Genomic DNA, 21,720 nt, shown 5'->3' with positions numbered 1-21,720 from the left:
TCTGTCTGTTCTGTGTCGCCCCCTCCGGAGTCAGGCACCCATGAAGGCTGGCTCATAGGTGCTATGCCCTGGCAACAACGGACAATTGAAGGCATTGATGAAGCCTGAACCCGGCCTGTTCAGCAAGATGAACCGGCTAATATGGAAGGCGAACTTCAACAACTATGTCCCGGCATGTACAACGTTCGATATAAGAGAGCCCAAACAACCACGGTAGCTATCCCACTCATTGCAAAGCATTCCTTCTTTACAATTCTAGTCATTCGTTGAACGAAAAATGTTGTCCTCCATTCTCCTCACCGCACTGACGGCCTGCACCAGCGCCCTGGCGGCCGCAATCCTCTCCCCTAACCACAATCTCACCCCGCGCGCAGCCCTCCCCACCAACTTCGAATGGTCCTCAAGCGCCCCCCTCATCTCCCCCCCACCCGGCTCCCCCTTCGCAGCCTACAAAGACCCCTCAATAGTCTACTACAACGGTGCCTACCACGTCTTCGTCAGCACCGCCTCCTCAACAGGCTACAAGCTCGCCCACCTAACCTTCACCGACTTCTCCACCGCCTCAACCGCAACAGTCACCGACCTCTCCACAACCGCAATCGGCCCCGGCTACCGCGCCGCCCCCCAAATCTTTTTCTTCGAGCCCGACAACCTCTGGTACCTTGTCTTCCAGAACGGGAACGCAGCATACAGCACGAACCCCGACATTAGCGACCCCACGGGGTGGAGCGCTCCCAAGAACTTTTTTAGTAGTGTACCGAGTATAATCACCGAGAACATCGGCAACGGCTTCTGGCTCGACATGTGGGTTATCTGTGATGAGACGAACTGCTACATGTTTTCCTCGGACGATAATGGTCATCTCTACCGCTCTGAGACGACAGTTGCGAACTTCCCCGCCGGCTTCACAAACACGGTCATCGCGCTCTCCGATGCGAACAAAAATGCCCTCTTCGAAGCCTCGAATGTCTACGCCCTCGGGGATGGTACATATCTCCTCCTCGTCGAAGCGATCGGTTCTCAAGGCCGGTATTTTAGGTCTTGGACATCAAGTAGCTTATCTGGAACGTGGACACCGCTAGCAGACAGCGAATCGAACCCGTTTGCGGGGGCGGCAAATGTGGCGTTTGAGGGCGCGGCGTGGACGAGGAGTATCAGTCATGGGGAGATGGTGAGGGTTGGGTATGATCAGACGTTGACGATTGATCCGTGTAATCTGAGGTATCTGTATCAGGGGATTGACACGGCTGCTACGGGGGATTATGATCTTTTGCCGTGGAAGTTGGGGTTGATTACGCAGACGGATTCTGCTTGTTGAGCAGCGGGTAGGATAGGATAGGGCTGACTGTGGGTGTTGCAGGAATGTGATGCTGGGTATGCCTGTTCATTTGTGGCTCAGGTAGCATAGCAGTTTGACGAGAGGCAGTAGCCTAGTATCTACTACATTCCTTGATCTATTGGAACTGCTTGAAGGAGCTTCCTTATCGTACACTATTCCGTTTTTCACCATCGTTTCTCCCAGGCTAGAATACAACAGTTCAAGCAAAGCATTCTTAAGTACCCTCCAGTGTACGCCATATTACAATCTTCTGCCCAGCTTGGTCTGTTCTATGGTGCAGTACCACCGTCACCGTTCCCAGCTTGGTAGTCTATGTACGTTCTTTCATTCTTGCACAGCCTGTGTCAATCTGCACTCATTCCTGCCCAACCTGGATGCCTGCTGCATGCCTCATCCACGTGCGATTATACCAGAGCCAGCCAATGCTAATGCCAGTCACCTCCCGAAAGATCAGACTGGTCGCTGCAAGCAGCCATGGCGGGTAAAGCGACCAGAACGAGGTTCCGGTGGGTGCCAGTGCGGCCAGTAGGAGATGATTTCGTAGGTATGATCTCGTATGATCCCGTATGATCGAGTATCATTTCTCAATTTTCTATTCGCCAAATTAAACAACTTGCAAACTTTTTCATAGGCTGCATCCACAGAAAGCATTCGAAATGTTGACATGGTAGACGGAAACTCGACGCGCTCGTGTCGCGGCAGTGCACCGCGTACAGTGCCTGCATCGGACATGAAATCCGCGCGAGCATGTGGACTGTGGAGAGATCTTGCCGCAGGGTCGATCGTGCATGGACGGGTTTGCGCGATGGTGGTGGAGTAGGTGTTCGTGCTAAGCAGTAACGGTTATGTGGTCGTGAGAGGGCTTCCTGCATGCGCCTGCCGGCCTGGTGGGTTGTTGATGCCATAAGATATTATGAGAGTGGCATGTAGATGTAGCTGTGCTCGAGAAGGTACTCGTCCAAGTTTCCCGGTCGAAATCGTATTTGTAGAGGTTAAGATGTGCTAGTTCGTATGTGGTGAAAAGTGCACATGCTGCGTGATGCTCTCGCTTCAGTTCCCCTAAGTTTCTGCCTCTCGTGATTTCCTGATTCCACTCTCTTATGGGGTCTCCTTCAAATCTTGTACGAGCCATCGTGATCTGCCATGCTGATCTTGAGCCGCGCAGAGCATGCTCACGTCCATATATCCCCCGTCTCCCCAACTTGTCTTCTTTCTTTCTTCCTCTTCACCAAAAAGTTACACCTTCAGGAGCGTTCCTGTCGCCATCAAGCAATCGAAATTGAAGCTTCGTCTGTTAAACGTGTGTTTTTCAGTCAGGTCAAGTAAGGAGTTGCGTCCCACTGCCCAAGTCACTAGGGGGTTTTTCCTCGTTGAGCGTGTGTTCATCGGGTCGGTCCCAATAGAGCGCAAGCAGCTGTACAAGAAGATGGATTGTGTAACGCAACTCTTCAAGCGGGTTTGGCATTCATTGCACAGCGATGTCCCCGTTGAGCTTGCCCTGGCCTCTGGCCAGAGTAGTCTGATCGCTCGTCGGTAAGTCTTCCTTCCCTTCCCATCCCTCAACGGACTCACACTGACTTCTTCCCAGGTCATTCTACAACCATCCCAACGCGCGTGTGCACTACCACACACCGAAGCGGGAGTGTCCCTTGTTGGACACCATTCACGAATGATGCGATAGCATGAAGCGCTGTTCCTCACCGGGTGGTGACAGTTCACGCAGTTCGGTTACGCCTTTATCATCAAGACACGGTATTGAAGCGAGGTCCTCAGTTAGTGCTGACAGGCCGCGTGATTGTAAGAAACGTCTTGAGTGAATGTGGAAGCTCCCTAGGTCAGGCATATACCTGCCAGGGTTGCGGGGAGGAGACGCCTCTGGTGCCTTTGGATCCATGCATTCTCCGATGATCCCATGGGATCGCTTGCCTTGTGCAAGTATCTCGGGGGATTATCGCTTTTTCATCAGAAATCTTGCCTTGTGCAAGTATCTTGGGAAGAAGTCGCCTTGCTTGACGCGAGATTCGGATGTCCTGGGTCCATCCTCATAGTCTCTGTTCGCAGAGGCCCGGTCGTCGCTGTATAGTGCCTGTTGGTCTTTGTAGGCAGGTGTGATTGCTTGGTAGCACTTTAGGCGTGATGGGGTGTCCTTCGAAAGCGCGGCACTGTGCTCAGGGGTGGCGTTTGGGGAAAAGGGGCACACCAGGCGCCAACGATTGTGCCCCGACGAACGACCTTCACGCTTGTACTCCCTAAGACACTCCGCAAAGGTTGGCGTAGATCATCTGCAAAGGCTGCACAGTACAGCAACTCGTTTGCAGGTAGCATCGATGCAGCGCAATGGCTTCCGAGCCAACACCGCGGACCTCTTAGATATTGTTTTTCCACACACCCTTCGCAACCATCCACCCTCAACCCCTGTTGGTTCACTTGTCTCTTTGCACTACTCGAGATGCTAGACCACCTCTCCTCAGGCTCGCCTGCATTCTCTCACTCGATTGACATACGGCCCGCTCGCGCATCTGAGCAAGCACATTCGACGCCTACCGCGAACATACGACAGCCGTGATCCTCGATTACCTCCACTCCCAACGCCAACATCCCTGCACAAGTCAAGACGACCGCTGCCACCACAGCCGGGCATAGGTGAGGTTGTCTCGATCACTCCAGTCTTCTGGCACGGCAATTTCAGTTTCACATACTGGCAAGGACATCCAAGAGGTGGAAAGTCCATATTGACTGACTGAACGATGGCGTACTCCCGCCTTAGGTTTCGTATACATTGAAGACAGCGGGTGGCTACCGGGCCTCATGCATGCGACCCAATGTACTGTAGCCTGGATGTTGACAAGCGTGTCTGCTTCATCATGTGCATGAAGCCAGAATACGAAAGAGAATCTGTGTTTGCGACATGGTGAATGAAGCAGATACAACCCAGCAGGGCGTCGAAGCAAGGAGAACACGATCCACATTTGTACTCATGCAGCAACAGCAGTATGGCCCGTTCGGACTTAAGAAGGAAACAGCCACGGCGGTATGGCAGAAGGCAGCTGACAAGGAGAGGTATGACCAAAGGCCTGCGTATGAGGAGGGAAACATGCACACACAAGCAGAGTGAGTCTCACTGCAACGAGTCAGGACCAGCGATATTATGGTGGCGGCGGCCTGAGCAGCAGTTAAGATGCTCTCTGGTTCCTTTCTGTCTCGGCTCGTGAGGTCGTACTGCTCCGGAGAAGGAGCGCAGGCTGCAGCGGGTGAGAGTGAACTGAGCACGTTTCCTGCGCAAAGTACCTAGCGCAAGACGGATATGGCTGGGATATGGTAATGTGTTACAGAGAGCCAGGCCACTGCATACATGAAGGTTGTCTGGGTCTTTGTGAAGCGAGAGGTGTAGAAGTGTGGGAATAGTGCTTCAGGTTGAAAGCGTGCTCGATTGTTGCTCGAAGACCAGGGGTACGCCATGCAACCCAGGCCTCTACTGTGTTGGCGTAGCATGACAAAGCATGTGCCCTCTCTATGGTTGAACCATAGAGTTGCTCAACGGTGCTGGGGTGCACTCCCAAACATCATGCTCTGGTGTTCGTGAGGCGACATAAGAATGAAAACCTGCTTTCTAGATTTCTTGCCGCAGCAGTTGTACCAATAGTATACCATAACCTAACAGCTCATGACGGCTGACAGATATGAACACACTACGACCACAACGAAACCGGGAAGCAATGTTCCCAATTGGCAGCAGCATACCCCCGATTCTTAGCTGCTCACATAGCAATGTCATCAGAGGCCTAAGATGAATGCCACCTCGTCTCGTACACATATGCGGACATAAGGCTATCCCATGTACCGTCTACACACCCGAACCCTTATCACAGACGACGAGACGTGATGGCCTCGACAAGCAGCCACTTGGAGAGACTTCTCGCGGAAGTAAAGAAAAGACACAAGTGCGGATTCTCATCGAGTTATAGGGATTCACTCAATGCGTGCGATGTCGTGGGGGACATGGTGGCTGAATTTGTGGTTTGGTGGCAATCGTGGGTTTCCAGACTTTGTGCTGCGCGTGTAGGTGTTGACTGCGTGCTTGTAGATGGCGACGTAATAGTACAAAATGGCATTGCCAGTGGGATGAGGTATGCTCGTCCATGAGCAGGCAAGGATTGCGTCCGTGTGCTATACTGTGAAAATGCACTGAGATGTGCTTTTGTAATCCCGTGTGCATTGTCTTCTGTAAGGCGGAAGGATGAGATCTCGTAGGAGCAGGTATGTGTAGAAAGCAGCACGATGCATGGCGTGCACAATGTTCGGAAACGGTCATGCCGTAATCGAAAGCGTAAATATCTCGTTAAATCGAGCGAACATCCAAGAGTCGATGGCAAGTGGTAGTTCTGTATCACAGGCCAGAAAGCCAAAAAAGGAAAAATTAGAACTTTTGTGTTCTCCTCGCAGGACTCGAACAGGCAACCAAAATGGCAAAACTTCAAGCCAGCAGCAGGGACGCATTGCCCTACTCACGCTCTGCTCGCCCTGGAGGGTCCGCAGCTCGCTCCCCACCACCGTCCACCCGGACTGGCATTGAAGAAACACCCTCAGTGACTGTAAGTGAGAAATCCTCCCTGAGGCACCACAGACAGCCTCCGCTAACACGGGTGTTTTTTGATCGGTCCGTATTCGGTGAGGATAATTGTGCATTGAAGGTATATGAGGGTTTGATGGAGCTTGGTGCGAAATTGTGGTAGCCTGGGGAGTGGCCGCTAGGCGCCAAACGTGTCCAGTCCTACGCTCAAAACCATCGGTCGTTCTAAGCGTGACTGGAAATGCAGTGATGTTGCAAATTTATTGAGATAGATCGGCTTTAAGCTGTCGTAGTGATGCATTGCCTGCGTCGGATCAAGTGTCTGGCAGCAGAAGTCTGTGTGCAGGATTGCAGATTGGTGGACTGAGGAGCTGCATACCTGTCGCAGGGGTACTCTGCTTGCTTGTTGCTAATGGCTGGCGCGACGATTGCAATAGCGTGCGACGTGCAGTCACAGTAGAGGTTATTGCAAAAAGAGACATCTTCGTGGCAGGAAGCCGAAGAAGCTGTACCGTTGACCATGTAGGATTGTCGTCGGTATGCTTACGCCTCGTTCTGAACCATGAATTGGCCAAAATGAAAATGCTCACTTGGGGTTCGAACACTTGATTTGAAGGGTCGATCACGACGGTAAATCTGAAGAATATTGACTGCACAACGTGATTCGAACCCGCGACCAAAAATGCAAAAACTTTTGAGGGGACAACGACGGGCGTCCCCGCCGTTGTCCTCAGCCGAAAGAAACCCTCCTTTGAGTTATTGCGATCTGAGCCCCAGTTCAGTGAGGTGCACTAACCAGCGTCCTGGCCGTGCAGCTCACCCCCCGGGGTCTTTTCCACTCGGCCACGGCCGCAGCCATGACCAGGGGATCGCGCTCCGCTGACAGGTTTTTTGGTGCTCAATAATTCTGCTTAATGAGTATATCAAGGTTTGACTCAGCCTTGAGAATTTGATTCGGGGAGGAGCATGCCCGTAAGCCGAAATTTACTGGGGGCGAATAGGCGTAGGAGTCTTCGTGACAAGGCTGAGTGGCTCCACTTTCGATGAGCATCTACCCCGTCTAAGTCTAGACTAGCTTGTCCATGGTTGAGCTGGGTTGCAGTGACATGTGCACGTGTGGCCTTGACTTCATCTTGTATGATTGTTGAGCGGCGACATAGTGCACGCAAGGGTCATCAGTTGACGGCGACGTTTGGAGTCTTGTCGTGCCAAAGCCGTAACAAAGGTGAGAAATGTTCGCAATAGGGTGTGTAATCCAGTGGCATGAGGTCCTACCAGGACAGTTGAGCTTGGCTTCGTTTTACATTGACTGAATAATAAACTCTGCAAGCGAACAAGAACCTGGAACGACAACGATAAGGCCGGCGGCGACTCAATCTACTGCGCTGATCAAGGGTTCTGTGAGAGACTGTGCTCGCTTCGCCGCGGATACCAGGCGAGGTATGGAATAATGGCTAATCCTTTGCAAAGAATTCGAGGGCCTGCATATCTGGAACTATGAGGGTCGGATGCCAACGTCTTGGATCCTTCAAAGACGGTTAAGTCATGCTTGTTCGAGTGCGAACCTGAACATGATATCCAGGATTTTGATGTATTGAAAGGTCAAAGTCAGGAGATGATTCGACGAGCCCCTTCTCAGCCACAGACGACATTTTTGAGTCGGTTCAGCGTCGCCGGAAGGGGGGTTGCTGGCACAACTGGTATGGACATAATGGTAGCTGAAAACAGCAGAGCCACCAGGCAGGCGGGAAGGGCAGCGGAATTAGTCGAGGTCTTCGAGGTCCTTGATGTCTTGATAGGACGAGGCGCTGAGGACACTGTGAAAGTGAAGTTAAGGTGAAATTCGTACAACAGGGATATCGTGTGGAGGCTTGGCAACCAGATTTCTCCGGGCTAGGAGCCGGAAGTACGAAATTGGTTGAGGAAGCTACCAAGGTACGACTTGATTAGGCTGTCAGGCATGAAATTTCACCTTTACCTGCATTCATCAGTTGCTGAGCATTCGCAATATTGTGCTATCTCGACGGACACTCAGAGAGATAGAGCAATTCTTGCTTGACCGCAGAGCCTACACAGTGATTTATGGCACCCGGAAAAGTCATAGTTAGACTGTAGCCAATGGCCAAATTAACGGCGATAAAGCATGCGATCGAGCTGATGCAAAATCTTCATGGCCTTTGTTGCTTGGAAGCCCCCAAGGAGACGACTAGTCCTCGATGAAGCAGTTGCATGCTCGTGAACCATCCTTGCAGAGCGATGCTTCATCGCTAATGCACATAGAAAATCCGTTGAGATCGCTATACTACACGAGGGATTGAGGAATTGTGGCTCTCTAGTGTATTTAAACATTCATACCGCTATCTTATACAGGCCAGGTTTTCTTAGGCGATGGTGTGTCATAGACGCAAAGACAGCTTCGACCCTCTGGAGAGAGTCCTCATTTCGATAGTAATAGATAGTGCTCTGGTCGCAGCTAGGGCTCTGTTATCTTAGATAGAGAATCCTTGCTCTCCAATGTGGCGTCCTGTTGCATTCTCAATTGTGCGGGCGTACGCTCCCGCGGCGACTGCAGTCACACCAGGGCGAGACTGGCGGTTCGATTTTGAGAGACTGGCTATGGTCGGATAGCTTCTGTGCAACACGCATCGTCAACCATGAAAACCATACCTGAACAAAGAGCATCAGCAATTCAAGTACCGCTGCATGCCCATTCCACCTTGATAAAAAGCCCCATATAGTGCCTAGGACCCCGATTTGGGTATCTGCAACATTTTTGCATACTTTCACCCCCCCCGAATAACATGACCTGGAATAGCATGTGCACATCCACTTTCCACCTTGACTACCGGCCGACATTCATGGCTTGTGTCAAGGCCAGGCGTTTGCTGAAAGGACTTAACGATCTTTGTCTGTAAGGTTTATTCTGACTCGAATCCGTTTGTGGATTGCGATTTTGCTCAGTGGGTCTTGAACTGGCTTTCGGCTGTGGTGACATGCTTCTTTGGTGACCTGTCCTCCTACTGGCTGAGCCGTGCGCCTCATCGGACATCCCTCTATGATGTCTTGAGTGCTGACGGCTACGAGATCTTCTCCTTCGACGTCTGTTAAAGCGTGGTGGGGACCTAGAACGGCTTACTGATGGCTCACGACGTTCACGCAGCGGTGACCTTGATCTTGATCTCGAATCCCGCTTCCGAATATCGCGCGGATGTGATGAGCGCTGCCGTGCATCACTGTGGTCTGACTTCGATGCCTCTGTTGAGATTGTGGATACAGATGATATCGAAGACGCTGAAAGCGATCTTCGTGTTCGTTTGGCAGGACGTTCCTGACTGAGACTTCGGGATCTCCCTTTAGCTTCATCAGAGGCTGAAGTCTCAGCGTTCCGAACGTCACCCACTCCGTCTGCCACAGGCTCACTCATCTTGGTCTCGGCTAGCATCGGTTTTAGCTTGGGATTCCGTAATTGCTGAGTACGGGAGGCACGACTGGTGTAAGGCCGTGACTGAAGACTTGCTTTGCATTCGTAGCTGTAGTGCCCTTTGCCTAGGCACTTTTGGCATGTTGTTGTTGCCGACGCCTTGGATGGCCCAAGACCAGGGGTGGTTCGATATCGATTCATCGTTGAAAATGTTTTATACTCGTGGGCGTTCTCGCTGCGACAGGGCTCGGAGATGATTCCCTTGACGTTCAATGGAATCGCGCTGCATTGTTTCATCAAGAGTCAACAAGTTGTCTACGAATACTCCGTATGGAAGGCGGCAACGAGGTCTACAGCCTTGTAAATGATAGGCTTGGCACGAGGCTGGAAAAGCTGCATCCGCAATATCACAGGCACGATCACAGTTTGGAGATCCACATTCTGCCCTCGAATGCCTGTGTTGTGTGAACAACTCACTTCAGTCTCCAAGCCATTCACTATTTTGACATATGAACCGACTGGTATCGCCCTGAACATGGATTGAGACAGGAATCTTGAACAGGAGAGAGGAGGGAGGATACATTTGTGCGAACAGGCTGATCGGCTGCCTGCCAGAACCGAAACTGAACCACTCCTCACGATCAAACGTCAAGTCTTGTTCGATCCGCTCCCACACTTTCCATCTCTTCAACTGCCAAGTTGCGCCGCTTCTTCCACTCTCGATCGCACTTATACTTTCACATGTGCAAACATTCTACTTGATTCAATCGACCTCAGGCTTGTTTTGCCCTTTACCAAATCCTATCTTGCGCAGTATCAATGGAGTCTACCCGTCTTTCGAGTCTCGACATGAACGAAGGCACGATTGTGTGATTTTGAGAAAAGAGAGCAAGGATAGCTGCGCCCACGCAGAAACATCTATCGACAACCACATTGCTGAAGAGCAATCATCTCAGCCTCTGATACGAAGCGACGAATTTCTTTTGGAACTATGGCGCACTCTCAATCTGGCTCAGCACCAGCAAAGGTCTCATCATATGCAAGAATAGCGGCAATGCCAGTCCCCAGTCTTGGTCAGAACAACGCGAATAATGTTCGAAATGATACCAAATCAAAAGTATCGGGTACAGCAGTTGGACAGCAGAGCGCAACAAGTGCCGTACACAGCCCTGTCATGGAGAATAAGAGTCTTGCGCAGGATCACAGCATTGCAGCAGCTATCGATTCCATACCCATATCGATCCAAAAGCTTTCGCTACAAGATCCACCAGCAGATAGCACAAACTCAGAGCCTAATGCGGACAGCGCCGACTCTTACGAAGAGGATCAATCACAGGTCTCGAGCTCGTCTTTGAACAAGCCTCAAAGCTTCGACACGAAAAGCCTTGCATCTGTCACTACCTTTGCCATGGACGACAAAGAGAGTATTCGACCAGATGATTCAGCTAGTGTGCGCGCCGCTGATGACGAGAATCCATATGCTGCTCTGAGCAGAAATTCCAGCTTTCAGCATGACAGCGAGCACACTACACACCGTTCTGCAAGGGTCTTCCCAGCGAACGTAACGATACCTGGCCGACGCTTCCCTACGCTCGCTAATCCTCCTCGATTCGGCAATCTGCCTATTAGCCCGGTTCTCGAATGTCAGGATGTCCATATGCCCCAGCCATCCGTGCAAATGATCTCTCCTGACGAGCCGCGTGCGCCTACCACAACCGTCACAATTCCTCCTGATGAGAAGCTATTGGACGCACTGGCATCTGCAAAAGAGAGACTACCTCTATTGCAGCTGGAGGAGAAGGTCTTGATGTTCTTGAACTCCACAAGCGATGTTTTGGAGTTGCCTCCACAAAATTCTTTCGCTCGTCTCTTGACGCATAAGCTTGCAGACTACTACAGTCTAGCACACGCTGTAAACGAGGATAATACCTCTGTCAGAATCTTCCGATCAGGTCACAGATTGCCGCCCACACCGTTGGCGCAGATTGTGAAGTCCGTACAACCAGGTAATACTGTAGCCCCAGCAGCTGCAGCCATGAAGATCATGCGTCGAGAACAGCTTGGCAACCGCCAGTTTTCGGCTGGAAACAGCACAGCACCCAGCTCGTCTGTTCCGTCCAAGGCTACATCGGAGAATGGTGTCGAAGGTCCAAGTGAAGACGGCTTAACCTCTCCAACGGAAAGCACACCAAGCCGGGACAAGTCCAAGCTGACGCGTGAAGAACGTGAAGCACAATACAAAGCTGCGAGAGAGAGGATTTTCGCTGATTTCCAGGAATCGATGCAAAGTGAATCAGCATCGAACGAAGAAAATTCGGCAAGCATGTCCAGATCCTCCTCTTCTAGTGGAAAGAAAAAGATTCGGCGAAATAAGCAGCCGAAAGACGATAGCTTCGAAGCTCGGTCAGCTTTTGTTCAAAGCTGGACCCCAATGCAGGCACAATACGCTAGCACTTACGTCGATCCTTCTATGCCCACCAACTATCCAGTCTCTCCAGTCTCATACGACCAGAGTATGTATGGCGCAACTCCTACTCAGTCTTTTCCGGGTTTTGATTCCAGCATGCAGTATGCCAATATGCAAGGCTACAATCCAGGCATGATGCCACAGTACAATATGAACGAATGGCAGGCCATGCAAAGCATGCAGATGCAGAACCCGTACTTCATGTATCCGCAAGCTGCGCAATATACCCAATCGGCCAACATGATGTTGCCAAATGCTCAGACAATGCAAGGTCAAATGCCAGATTGGTATCCGAACCAAGGCCAAAATTTCATGAGCCCTACATACATGGGGCCAATGTCGCCGTTCTCCCAACAAAATGTCCCTGATCAGCGAGACATGATGCAGAACAACCAATACGGTCAGCAGCATTATCAGCGAGGCTACTCTCGTCAGTCAGCTCATGGGAACCAGGGTGGTTTGAAGAGGAACAAATCGTTATTCAACCCCCAGACTAGATCGTTTGTGCCCAATAGCACCGATGGTCGGGTTGGTGGCCGTCAAGGTCGTCAGAAGAATCAAGCAAGACACAGCTTGAATTCCAACATGCATACTCCAGCATCTACACTCAGTGGCGCTTCGACTACAAAGGAAGACTCGCTAAAGTCGAAGTACGGCGCACCGTCGAGTCTACCTAAGAAGCCACCACCATCAGAAGTGAGAGGCGGACCGGAAGTGGTCAGCAATCCGGCCAATCTGCACCACGACAGTACTACGCCCACCTCGACGCCACTTGTAGTTAATGGCCTCGGCCAGGCCGCGGCATAGATACGTTATGAGAAAAGTAATCCACGGCGTTGAGAGAGATTTTGCATGGCAGGGACTGCTTCATTGTGCATGAGCGGGTGTTGCAAGGTGCATGTCAGGCGTTCCGGGGGTGAGGTCGGTTATCGCTGTCGAGATGACGGCAGTGGCAAGGACATCCGGGTCGAGAGATTGAGCCGCAATTCATGCTAGGTTCCTCATAGACATATGAATAAACATCGTGTCCTAATCTTGAGCACTTGACCTTCTATGACTTTAAGCTCCTACACAGGCTCAGAGACCAATCTGCTCTGGCGTATATTTGTGCTACTTGTCGGCAGGATCCTTTTTGATCTTCGAGGATATGGGTTGTGGTACCTTGTTCGTACCACTCGACATGGTCAAAAGCACCTGCCTCGATTAGCATAGCTCGCCAAGACCAGATGCAAGATCCGTCGTTTGGTGCGGAGAAAGTTCGCTTCGCAGGGAAGACACAGCTTCAAGCTCAAATTCCCTCCCAAACGTTGAGGCAAATCTGGGGTTTTCAAATGCCGAGCTGTAGATCATCATTTTGCCTAATTTCATGATCGACGCATGTACTCCGGTGGGATGAAGATGGCACCGGCGGCATGCTTTCGTCATGGACTACAGTGAGCAAGACCGTATAAAAGCTCTTGAGCATGGCATCGAGGTAAGGAAGCTGTGACGAACGCACCTGTGAGCATCCGATTGACAATATGCTAGATAAGCTTCAGATTGTCGCGCTTGCCGCGGCGAGCCTCGTCAGCGCATCCCCTTTAGCTAGGAGACAGACCAATGAGACAGGCGTAACACCATCCGTACCTGAGATTCCATCGACACAGTTCATCAACTACACGCAGTAGGTTAAGCACATCACTCAAGCAGGTTGACAGAGCTGATAGGACAACAGGTACTATGGCCACCCCGGCCCTGTCGAAGTATCTATCTCCTTAAAGAATGGTGGTAGAAACAAAACAGCACCCTACCTCTATGGATGGTAAGTTCTTCGTCAAGACGGACCGGGCCAGTCAATTGACATCTGACGCAGGATGCACGAGGACATTTCGCATTCTGGTGATGGCGGAATGTACGGAGAGCTGTTAGTCAACAGAGCATTTCAAGGCTCCGGTGCAACCTCAGGTTCACTACCTGGCGTCCCAGGAAATTCGATCATCGGCTCTGAGAACCCGATTATCCCATTCGGACCAGTGACGACAGGTTGGAAACCTATCGGAGATGTGTTCATTAGCTTGACTCAGCTACACCCACTGTCTGAAGCACTTCCGATCGTCCTGCAGCTTGACATCCCGTTCAACGTCACTGGCGAGGTCGGCATTCTGAATGAAGGTTGGTGGGGGATCGATGTGCGACCGCAAACGTACGATGCTTCCTTCTACGCAAAGTCTAATGGCCCGCGCAACAATGGCACCTTATCCGGCATCAATGTAAGTTTGAGGTCAAACCTGACGGGTGAGACATGGGTAAGTAGCAAGATCCCGACTACAAACGTGTCGAGCTTCGAATACGAGCATTTCGAGGCTCAGTTGGTTAATCAAGCCATGGCGCCGGACTCGAACAACACTTTCGCGATCACATTCAATGCCTCAGAGGTCGCAGGCAATACTTACTACTTCGGGCTCACAAGCTTGTTTGGTGAGACATACGAAGGTACGAGGATTCGTAAGGATCTTGGCGAAACTATTGTTGGGCTTGGCTCAAAATTCCTACGTTTCCCTGGAGGTAACAACCTCGAAGGGTACTCCATCGACCAGAGATGGAAGTGGAATGAGACGATTGGTCCTCTGATCAACCGCAAAGGCCGGGTCGGCGACTGGGGATACTACAACACAAACGGCCTGGGCTTGATGGAATACCTCGACTTCTGTGAAGCCGGTGGTCTGCAGCCACTACTGGGATTGTACGCTGGCTTTTCGCTTGATATCTTTGGTCAAGAGGGTGTTTCGTTCCCAGAAGACAGAATGAACCTGGTGCTGGAGGACATTCTTAATGAGCTCGAATTCATCACTGGCGATGTCGGCACATACTGGGGAGGCAAGCGAGCAGAATATGGTCACCCAGAACCATACGAACTCAACTACGTCGAAATTGGTAACGAAGACTGGTTCAGCACAACCTACCCCTACAGATTCCCAATCCTCTACCAGGGAATCAAGCAGGCCTATCCTCACCTGACGATAATCTCCTCAACATTCAACGAAAATGACGAATACAACATCACTATTCCTAGTGGCGGCATCTGGGACAAACACGATTACCAGACACCCAGTTTCTTCCTCGAGAACTTTGATCTCTTCGATAACTGGCAACAGGAGACAAACAATGAGGGAGTCACAATCTTCATTGGTGAATCCTCGGTCTTCCAGTACGACGTGCCCTCGGGATCCGTCAACTTTTCAAACCCGCTTGGCATCCATATCCCCTACCCGAACCTCATGTCCGCTATCGGCGAAGGCGTGTACCTTCTGGGTGCAGAACGAAACCCCTCGGTAATAGACTTCATCGCCTACGCCCCGTCTCTCGCAAATCTGAATTGGGAAAATTGGACGCCGAACCTCGTTTCTTTCACAGCGAACTTCAACGAGACAGTCAAGAGTGCGAGCTACTACATGGAGCAGCTGTTTGCTCACTTCCGGGGTGCTGAGACGTTACCTGTGACGACTGTGTCTGGAGACTTCAACCCCTTGTGGTGGGCGTCGAGTGTAGATGAAGGAGATACGACGATGTACTTCAAGGTCGTTAACTCAGGGAACAGCAGTATACCCTTGACAATTGATACGGACAGGGCGTTGACTGCCGCCAATGGCACGATGATCACAGCGCCGAGTCTGTCTTCGTTTAACTACATCAACAACCAGACTGTTGTGGCGCCTGCGCCTATCACAAATCTTCCGAGTTTTAATGGGCAGACATTCAGTTGGGATGTGCCTGCCTGGTCCATCAACGTGTTGCAGTTCAGTTTGGGATGAGTGTGTGCCATGTGTTCGGAGTATTTTGATGCAGGGGTTGACAGCGGAGCTCGAAACATGCTGGTGGAAGGAGATGGAGGTGATCGACATGCCTGTGTAGTTCTCAAGCGCTCTTCGGGCAAACAACCCCTGGTGGACACTATCCTTGATGCATGGATCAAGGTCGTTGCGGCTCAAACGGCACATGTGGAGGTGGACCAGGGACAATTCTCCTCCGATCAAGACACTCGTGTCTGATATGTAGACACTTGAGAGTCACATCACGAGCAACGTGAACGATGATCTACAATCACGAGCATTAAAGTACTAATGCGCATAAGGCATCAAGCGCCCTGAGCCGCCGTGAACAACGGGAACTCGGTTGGTAGCACTACTCTACTGCGTACACTGCATGTTTCTTGCTTGACCTTTTCTCCATGTAGAATGATGTACGAGGTGCAGCGAGCGAGGGATGCGCGCTTGGCGCTTGTGTTGCACTGGTTTTGCTCGGAAGTGCTTGCAGACGAAACTTTCCATGTGTGCTCGGAGCAATGCTGTTTGTTGTCTACAGTAGCTTCGGTCGAGCTTCGAGTTTGTACTCTGTTACTTTTGACTTTCATCTATCTGTACCTTGCTCTACTTCTCCTCTCCGACACCCGCTGCAAATTGCTCTCGTTCTCGCACACAGGCCATCGAAGATGGCTCACCCCTGTCTTAGACCACCGACCCACGAACAAGAGGGTATCTGAAAATCAACGAGATCGTCCACGGGATAGGATAATCGGCACGAAGCGAAGGAAGACTATCTCGCATTATTAGTGATGTTGAAGGTCAAATGATCAGTGACCTGGTTGTCTTGGAAGTGCTGTGTAATATGAGTGGTTGGGAGGCACATGCACTAATGGAGTCCGCTCGGCACGCTAGCAATGGATCAATTGGCCAGCGCTACTTCCGCCGCTTTGATTTGTTCTTTCCCACTGCTACACAACTTCAACCTGCGGCCAGTCTGCAGGAACTTGAGCATTATCACCCATGCTCTCACCAATCACAATGTAATGTCTTCCAGAAAGTCTTCGACCTCGCTGTCCTGCTTCCCCACCACTTTGTCGGCCCGCACCAGTCGATACTTCCCACCACGACCCTGCCAGTGCCCATGCTGCCGATCGAGTCCTCGGGACTTACCCACTCACCAATGCCCGTCCATTCGCAGCCGCTCATGGCTGCACGACCAGACCGCCTGCGTGTGGTCGCAATATGTGCCAATGTGTGACTTAGCCTAAGAGCTTGCAGCTTTTCGATACCACTTCGAGTACACGCTCAGAGCTAACTGAACTATCACGGTGAGTACATCCATCACCCTGTCCGTGCTTCTAGACGAGACCTACGAACCGCTTCCATGTGCGAACATCACCTCAACCTCGAGCTTTGACTTGATCGCGCGCTTAGAAGAGTGTTTCCTCGTCTAAAGCTTCAGCTCGCGAGGAGGAGTCAAGTAGTTGAACGGCCCCATGCTCTGTGCGTCCCCAGAACAGGTTGCTATCGACCAGCTGTGCTCACCTTGCATCACGACTTGACCAACTCCCATTCCCTCGCTGTCCCGAACTCGACGTCTGCATATTTCAAACGAAGCTGGCCTTCCACCATATTCCGTGATCATCTAGAACAAAACCCGCGTTTTTGAAACGAGCGCCGCAATCCGAACTCAAGAGACAAGCCTATCGACTGACGAGTTATACCACCGATCCGCCGACGAAGGTTACACAGACATTCCGGCATAGAAGTGCACAGTCGTGTCTTTATCTGCGACGCCGTGGCCGGTCTGGCTTGAGCACTTGTCCGAGGAGCCGCGGTGCTGCCCAATATGCCTTCGATACCAGCGCCGCACATACTCGAAGACTTGGTGAAGAAAGTACCGCAAGAGCTAGCACACGCCGAGGAACACATAATAGAGTTGGTAAAGAGAGTGAGGATACCTATCAACAGCACAACACCACCGCACCTCATAGATGCAATCAAGCAGGACCCGTGGACACAAGCAGACAAATATGCCCTGGGATGGGTATACTTTTGCATAATACTGCTGTTTTTCGCGACCGCCCTAAGGATATGGAACTACTGGGGCGACCGGATACGGATAGCACTTTACAAGGATGAGGTTATCACTTCAGCCATATCGGCTTCGGCAGTGTCTGCCAATTCACCATGGGACATGCCGAGCACAGCAACAGACAACTCGAGACAAGTCTTCTTTCCACCAACAGGACCATTGCTACACAGGCAACAGAAGCAGCAGTCAACGGCTTCGGCTATTGCTCCATTCAATAATGTCATTTCAGTCTTCAGATACGTCTTCTACAGACCGATGCCAGTCCTCAAGGTTAGAGGCTGGCGCTTTACGTTTCCATCAGCTGCCGTTCTGGTCATCATTATGATTGGACTAGTCTTCTCCATATTATACTGCTTCCTGCCACAACCACTCTTCTACGAGACAATGGAATTCGGCTCACCACCGGTTGCTATTCGAGCTGGCATGATGGCAATTGCACTGGTGCCGTGGATAACAGCACTCGCCTCTAAGGCAAACGTCATCTCTTTCATGACTGGCATCGGTCACGAAAGACTAATAGTCCTGCACAGATGGGGTGCATATCTCTGCATTATCTTGTCCATCATTCATGCAGTACCATACTGGTATCAGTCAATGAAGGACCCAGAAGGATTCGCCAAGTTCAAGCTGTACTTTAACCAGCAGTACTACATCTTCACAACCGGCATCTGTGCGCTCTGTCCACTGATCTTCTTGTTCGTCCACTCCTTGCCAGTCCTGAGGAATCGCTTCTACGAGGTCTTTGTTTTCATGCACATTCCAGTCGCATGGGCTTTCATCGGACTCCTCTTCTGGCACTGCCACAACTACCTCACCTCATGGGCATACCTATACACCACTGTCATCATGATGATCATCTCGCTGATCGCACGGGTCTTCTATCTCAATTGGATGAATCCTTTCCGACCTTCTTGGCTTATTGGCGAAGAATCTGCAGTTAGTATACTGCCAGAAAATGCAGTCAAAGTCACCATCCCAACACAAACCAGATGGAAGCCGGGTCAATATGCTTACCTACGGATGCCGGGTATCTCAGTTATGGAGAACCATCCATTCACCATCGCCTCCCTGTGCAGCGAAGACTTCCCATCAGACTATGGTGACAAGTTCAGGGATTTGACTCTAGTTTTTCGACCATTCAGCGGCTTCACTCGACGAGTGTACGATACAGCGCAGAAGAAGGGACCATACAAGACTTATCGATCATTTATTGAGGGTCCATATGGTGGCATGCAAAGGCAGATGTCTTCATTTGATCAGGTAATTTTCTTTGCTGGCGGTTCAGGTATCACCGCCATTGCATCGCAACTGCTTGATCTTGTGAAGCGCATGCGTGATGGCAAAGCTACAACACGAAGTGTGCACGTCATTTGGGCGATGAAGCGGCCTGAAATTATGGAGTGGTTCAAGGAGGAGCTAAGGATCTGTCGGGAGTATGCACCGGCAGGCTCTGTGCACTGCCACTTCTTCATCACAAGTGCCAAGAGATACAACACTGGTATATTCGGTGTCGGAGCTGATGGCAAGCAGAACCAACTGAGTCAGCTGATAGCGGAGAAGGTTGATGGTGTTATGCAAGGAGTGAGCAATAAGCGTGATTCAAGGATAATGCAGGACTACGGAGTGAGTGATGAGGAAGAAGACCTCGTAACTGCACTACCACAAAAACAATTCGCTTCACCAATCACTCGACAGCCGTACTTCCCACCACCACCTGGCCAAAGCGATTACTCCGGCAGGACAAATATTGACTCCAAGAGAGCAAGCTCGACCCTCTCAGAAATGCAAAGGGACGCCGAAGCTATGACACAAACAGAGAAACTCTACAATCAGCATCGCGGCACATCAGGTCGAGCATCTCACGTCGCAACAAACGACTGGGCGATGTCGCCCCGAACGCCAGAAAACGACGACAAACGCACCTCTGGCTTCGACTTCGGCTTCCCACAAACACCAACCAACTTCCAGAAGTCACTGATGCGCTTCGCGTTCCTACCAGGCACACTCCCACCAACAGAGCCAGCGGTAGCACACACACCCGGCGGTCTAACAGGCGACAACAGAGCAGCAGCCACACCGCTCTCCGCTCTTCCAAACCGAGCCTCACTCTACTCGACAACAGCAGCTAAGCGCAATGACGGCTGGAGAACGGAGTACGGACGACCGGATATCCCGTTCATGCTGAAGAATCTATCGAGTGAGTTTAGCAGGCGGACGTGTATATATGTTTGTGGGCCGCCGGCTATGAGGTGTGATGTTGCGAGTACGGTTGCGGATCTGCAGAGGTTGGTTTGGACGGATCCGAATCGGGATGAGATCTTTTTGCATGCGGAGAATTATGCTATTTGAGCTTCCGGCATGAGATCTCGGTTGAGATGAGATGCAGGATTGAGAGCACAGTATTCACGATGTCGATGACATTTAGGTCCGGAGGAGATGAATATTCTTGTATATTACCACGGTAGGCCGGCGAGGAGAGGCTGGAGAGAGGAGGCGTGCAGGGTGTCACTGTCACAACGACCTGGCGCTGAACCACATCATTTCATAGAGATACCCCTTTTCGTTAGTTGAAACCAGTCACTTAACACTACCTACCAGCTTGAAGTCCAGAAAGAATACTGTCCCTGTCGCCCATTGCAGACTCGCTCCGGACCGTTTCGTATTGCTGAGCAATCATTCCTGATAACGTGCCTCGGCGAAAGTCCGGTAGTGTGCCGCGGGGCACTGAGATGCCCGGTCGATACTTCCTTCTATCAGAGTTCTATATCCGGACATACTATCAGTCTTCGTGTGATCAGAGACTTGGACCAGATCTATCCACTATAGAGCTACTTGCTTGATACCTGTACATCGCCCGTCAAGACAGCCTGAAATTCATACCATCAACCGTACGATCAAGCCGTCGGACGATAACCTAGGGCAAACCAAAATGGCTGGGCTCAAGGAGGGAGATACGTTCCCAGAGGGCGTGGAGTTTTCGTAAGTCCTATTTTGTTTTGTTATGTTCTCGAGTGTAATATGGCTAGGCAGTCGAGACTGTCATTGTCAGTGTTAGGTAAACGCATGAGTTGATGGTCATCTTGGCGCGCCGCAACACTGGGACTGAAAAACAGTGATGGATGGCGCCAGCAGAGCAATATATATCGTCCAAGGAATATATGGCTCGTTGCTTGGTTTGGATCCAACTATATCTATCTATTTCAGTCTATATATCCACAGTTGTGGTGTTCTATATGCGATGATGCTGCCACCACTCTCTATAATGCGATGCTGACCAGTCAACCCATCTAGATACATCCCCTGGACCCCCGAGAACGACTCCCCCACATCCTGCGGCATCCCCATCTCGTTTAAGGCCAGTGAGGAATTCAAGGATAAGAAGGTTGTTCTCTTTGCTGTTCCGGGGGCGTTTACACCTGGGTGTTCGGTAAGTTCCCGTCTTCGCTTCTACTTCTCCATCTCTTCTCTTCCAGCGACCTCCTTCCCTTGCGACAGCTCGCACATTCAGCTCATCACTACCCATCTCTGCCTCGGACCCGCTAATACCGTCCCACCCCACCCAGGTCCGCCATCTCCCCGGCTACATCGAGAAGATCTCCGAAATCAGAGGGAAAGGCGTCGACCTCGTCTGCGTCCTCGCCTCAAACGACGCATTCGTCATGAGCGCGTGGGGAAAAGTAAACGGGATTAAAGACGAAATTGTAAGTTTGCCCTGTTCGCTTCCTGAGCTTGATAGCGTTTCGCGGCAGGATCTATGCTGATGTGTATATGGCAGCTCTTCCTCACCGACCCGGACTGTAAATTCAGCAAGTCGATTGGCTGGGATGTGGGCGTGAGTCCGAATCGGACGGCGAGGTATGCGATGGTTGTTGATCATGGGAAGGTGGTGTATGCTGAGAAGGAGCCGGGACGGGATGTTACGGTTAGTGGGGCGCTGGCTGTGTTGGCGAAGTTGTAGGGGTTGCCATGTGAGCGCGATTGCGTAATAGAAGGGCGTGGTCAGAGACTAGCTCAAGGTTCTGTAGTTTGGTGATTTAGCGCTAGGT

General features: G+C 51.2%; 6 protein-coding genes across 6 annotated transcripts; all 6 read left to right on the top strand.

Annotated features, from left to right (window-relative positions):
- Positions 1 to 277: 277 nt before the first annotated feature.
- On the top strand, positions 278 to 1,318 carry PMZ80_005744 (uncharacterized protein; the record flags this gene model as incomplete). Its single annotated transcript, XM_064874161.1, has 1 exon — positions 278 to 1,318. One exon carries the CDS (start codon positions 278 to 280, stop codon positions 1,316 to 1,318), a length of 1,041 nt encoding a protein of 346 aa, XP_064729883.1.
- Positions 1,319 to 4,247: 2,929 nt separating this feature from the next.
- PMZ80_005743 (uncharacterized protein) lies at positions 4,248 to 4,454 on the top strand (the record flags this gene model as incomplete). The annotated part of the gene is made up of 1 exon (XM_064874160.1): positions 4,248 to 4,454. The coding sequence occupies one exon, from the start codon at positions 4,248 to 4,250 to the stop codon at positions 4,452 to 4,454; it is 207 nt and encodes a 68-aa protein (XP_064729882.1).
- Positions 4,455 to 10,321: 5,867 nt separating this feature from the next.
- On the top strand, positions 10,322 to 12,604 carry PMZ80_005742 (uncharacterized protein; the record flags this gene model as incomplete). Its single annotated transcript, XM_064874159.1, has 1 exon — positions 10,322 to 12,604. One exon carries the CDS (start codon positions 10,322 to 10,324, stop codon positions 12,602 to 12,604), a length of 2,283 nt encoding a protein of 760 aa, XP_064729881.1.
- A 713-nt stretch (positions 12,605 to 13,317) lies between these two features.
- PMZ80_005741 (uncharacterized protein) lies at positions 13,318 to 15,588 on the top strand (the record flags this gene model as incomplete). Its single annotated transcript, XM_064874158.1, has 3 exons — positions 13,318 to 13,460; positions 13,512 to 13,598; positions 13,650 to 15,588. The coding sequence occupies 3 exons, from the start codon at positions 13,318 to 13,320 to the stop codon at positions 15,586 to 15,588; spliced, it is 2,169 nt and encodes a 722-aa protein (XP_064729880.1).
- Positions 15,589 to 17,428: 1,840 nt separating this feature from the next.
- On the top strand, positions 17,429 to 20,023 carry PMZ80_005740 (uncharacterized protein; the record flags this gene model as incomplete). The annotated part of the gene is made up of 1 exon (XM_064874157.1): positions 17,429 to 20,023. One exon carries the CDS (start codon positions 17,429 to 17,431, stop codon positions 20,021 to 20,023), a length of 2,595 nt encoding a protein of 864 aa, XP_064729879.1.
- A 580-nt stretch (positions 20,024 to 20,603) lies between these two features.
- On the top strand, positions 20,604 to 21,632 carry AHP1 (peroxiredoxin type-2; the record flags this gene model as incomplete). The annotated part of the gene is made up of 4 exons (XM_064874156.1): positions 20,604 to 20,653; positions 20,966 to 21,101; positions 21,148 to 21,375; positions 21,450 to 21,632. 4 exons carry the CDS (start codon positions 20,604 to 20,606, stop codon positions 21,630 to 21,632), a joined length of 597 nt encoding a protein of 198 aa, XP_064729878.1.
- Positions 21,633 to 21,720: the final 88 nt, after the last annotated feature.

This window comes from Knufia obscura (genome assembly GCF_036327395.1).
Source record: "Knufia obscura strain CCFEE 5817 isolate CBS 148926 chromosome Unknown scaffold_6, whole genome shotgun sequence".
Taxonomy (NCBI): domain Eukaryota; kingdom Fungi; phylum Ascomycota; class Eurotiomycetes; order Chaetothyriales; family Trichomeriaceae; genus Knufia; species Knufia obscura.
The sequence above is the reverse complement of the archived record's forward strand: the minus strand, read 5'-3'. Positions and strand labels throughout refer to the sequence as shown.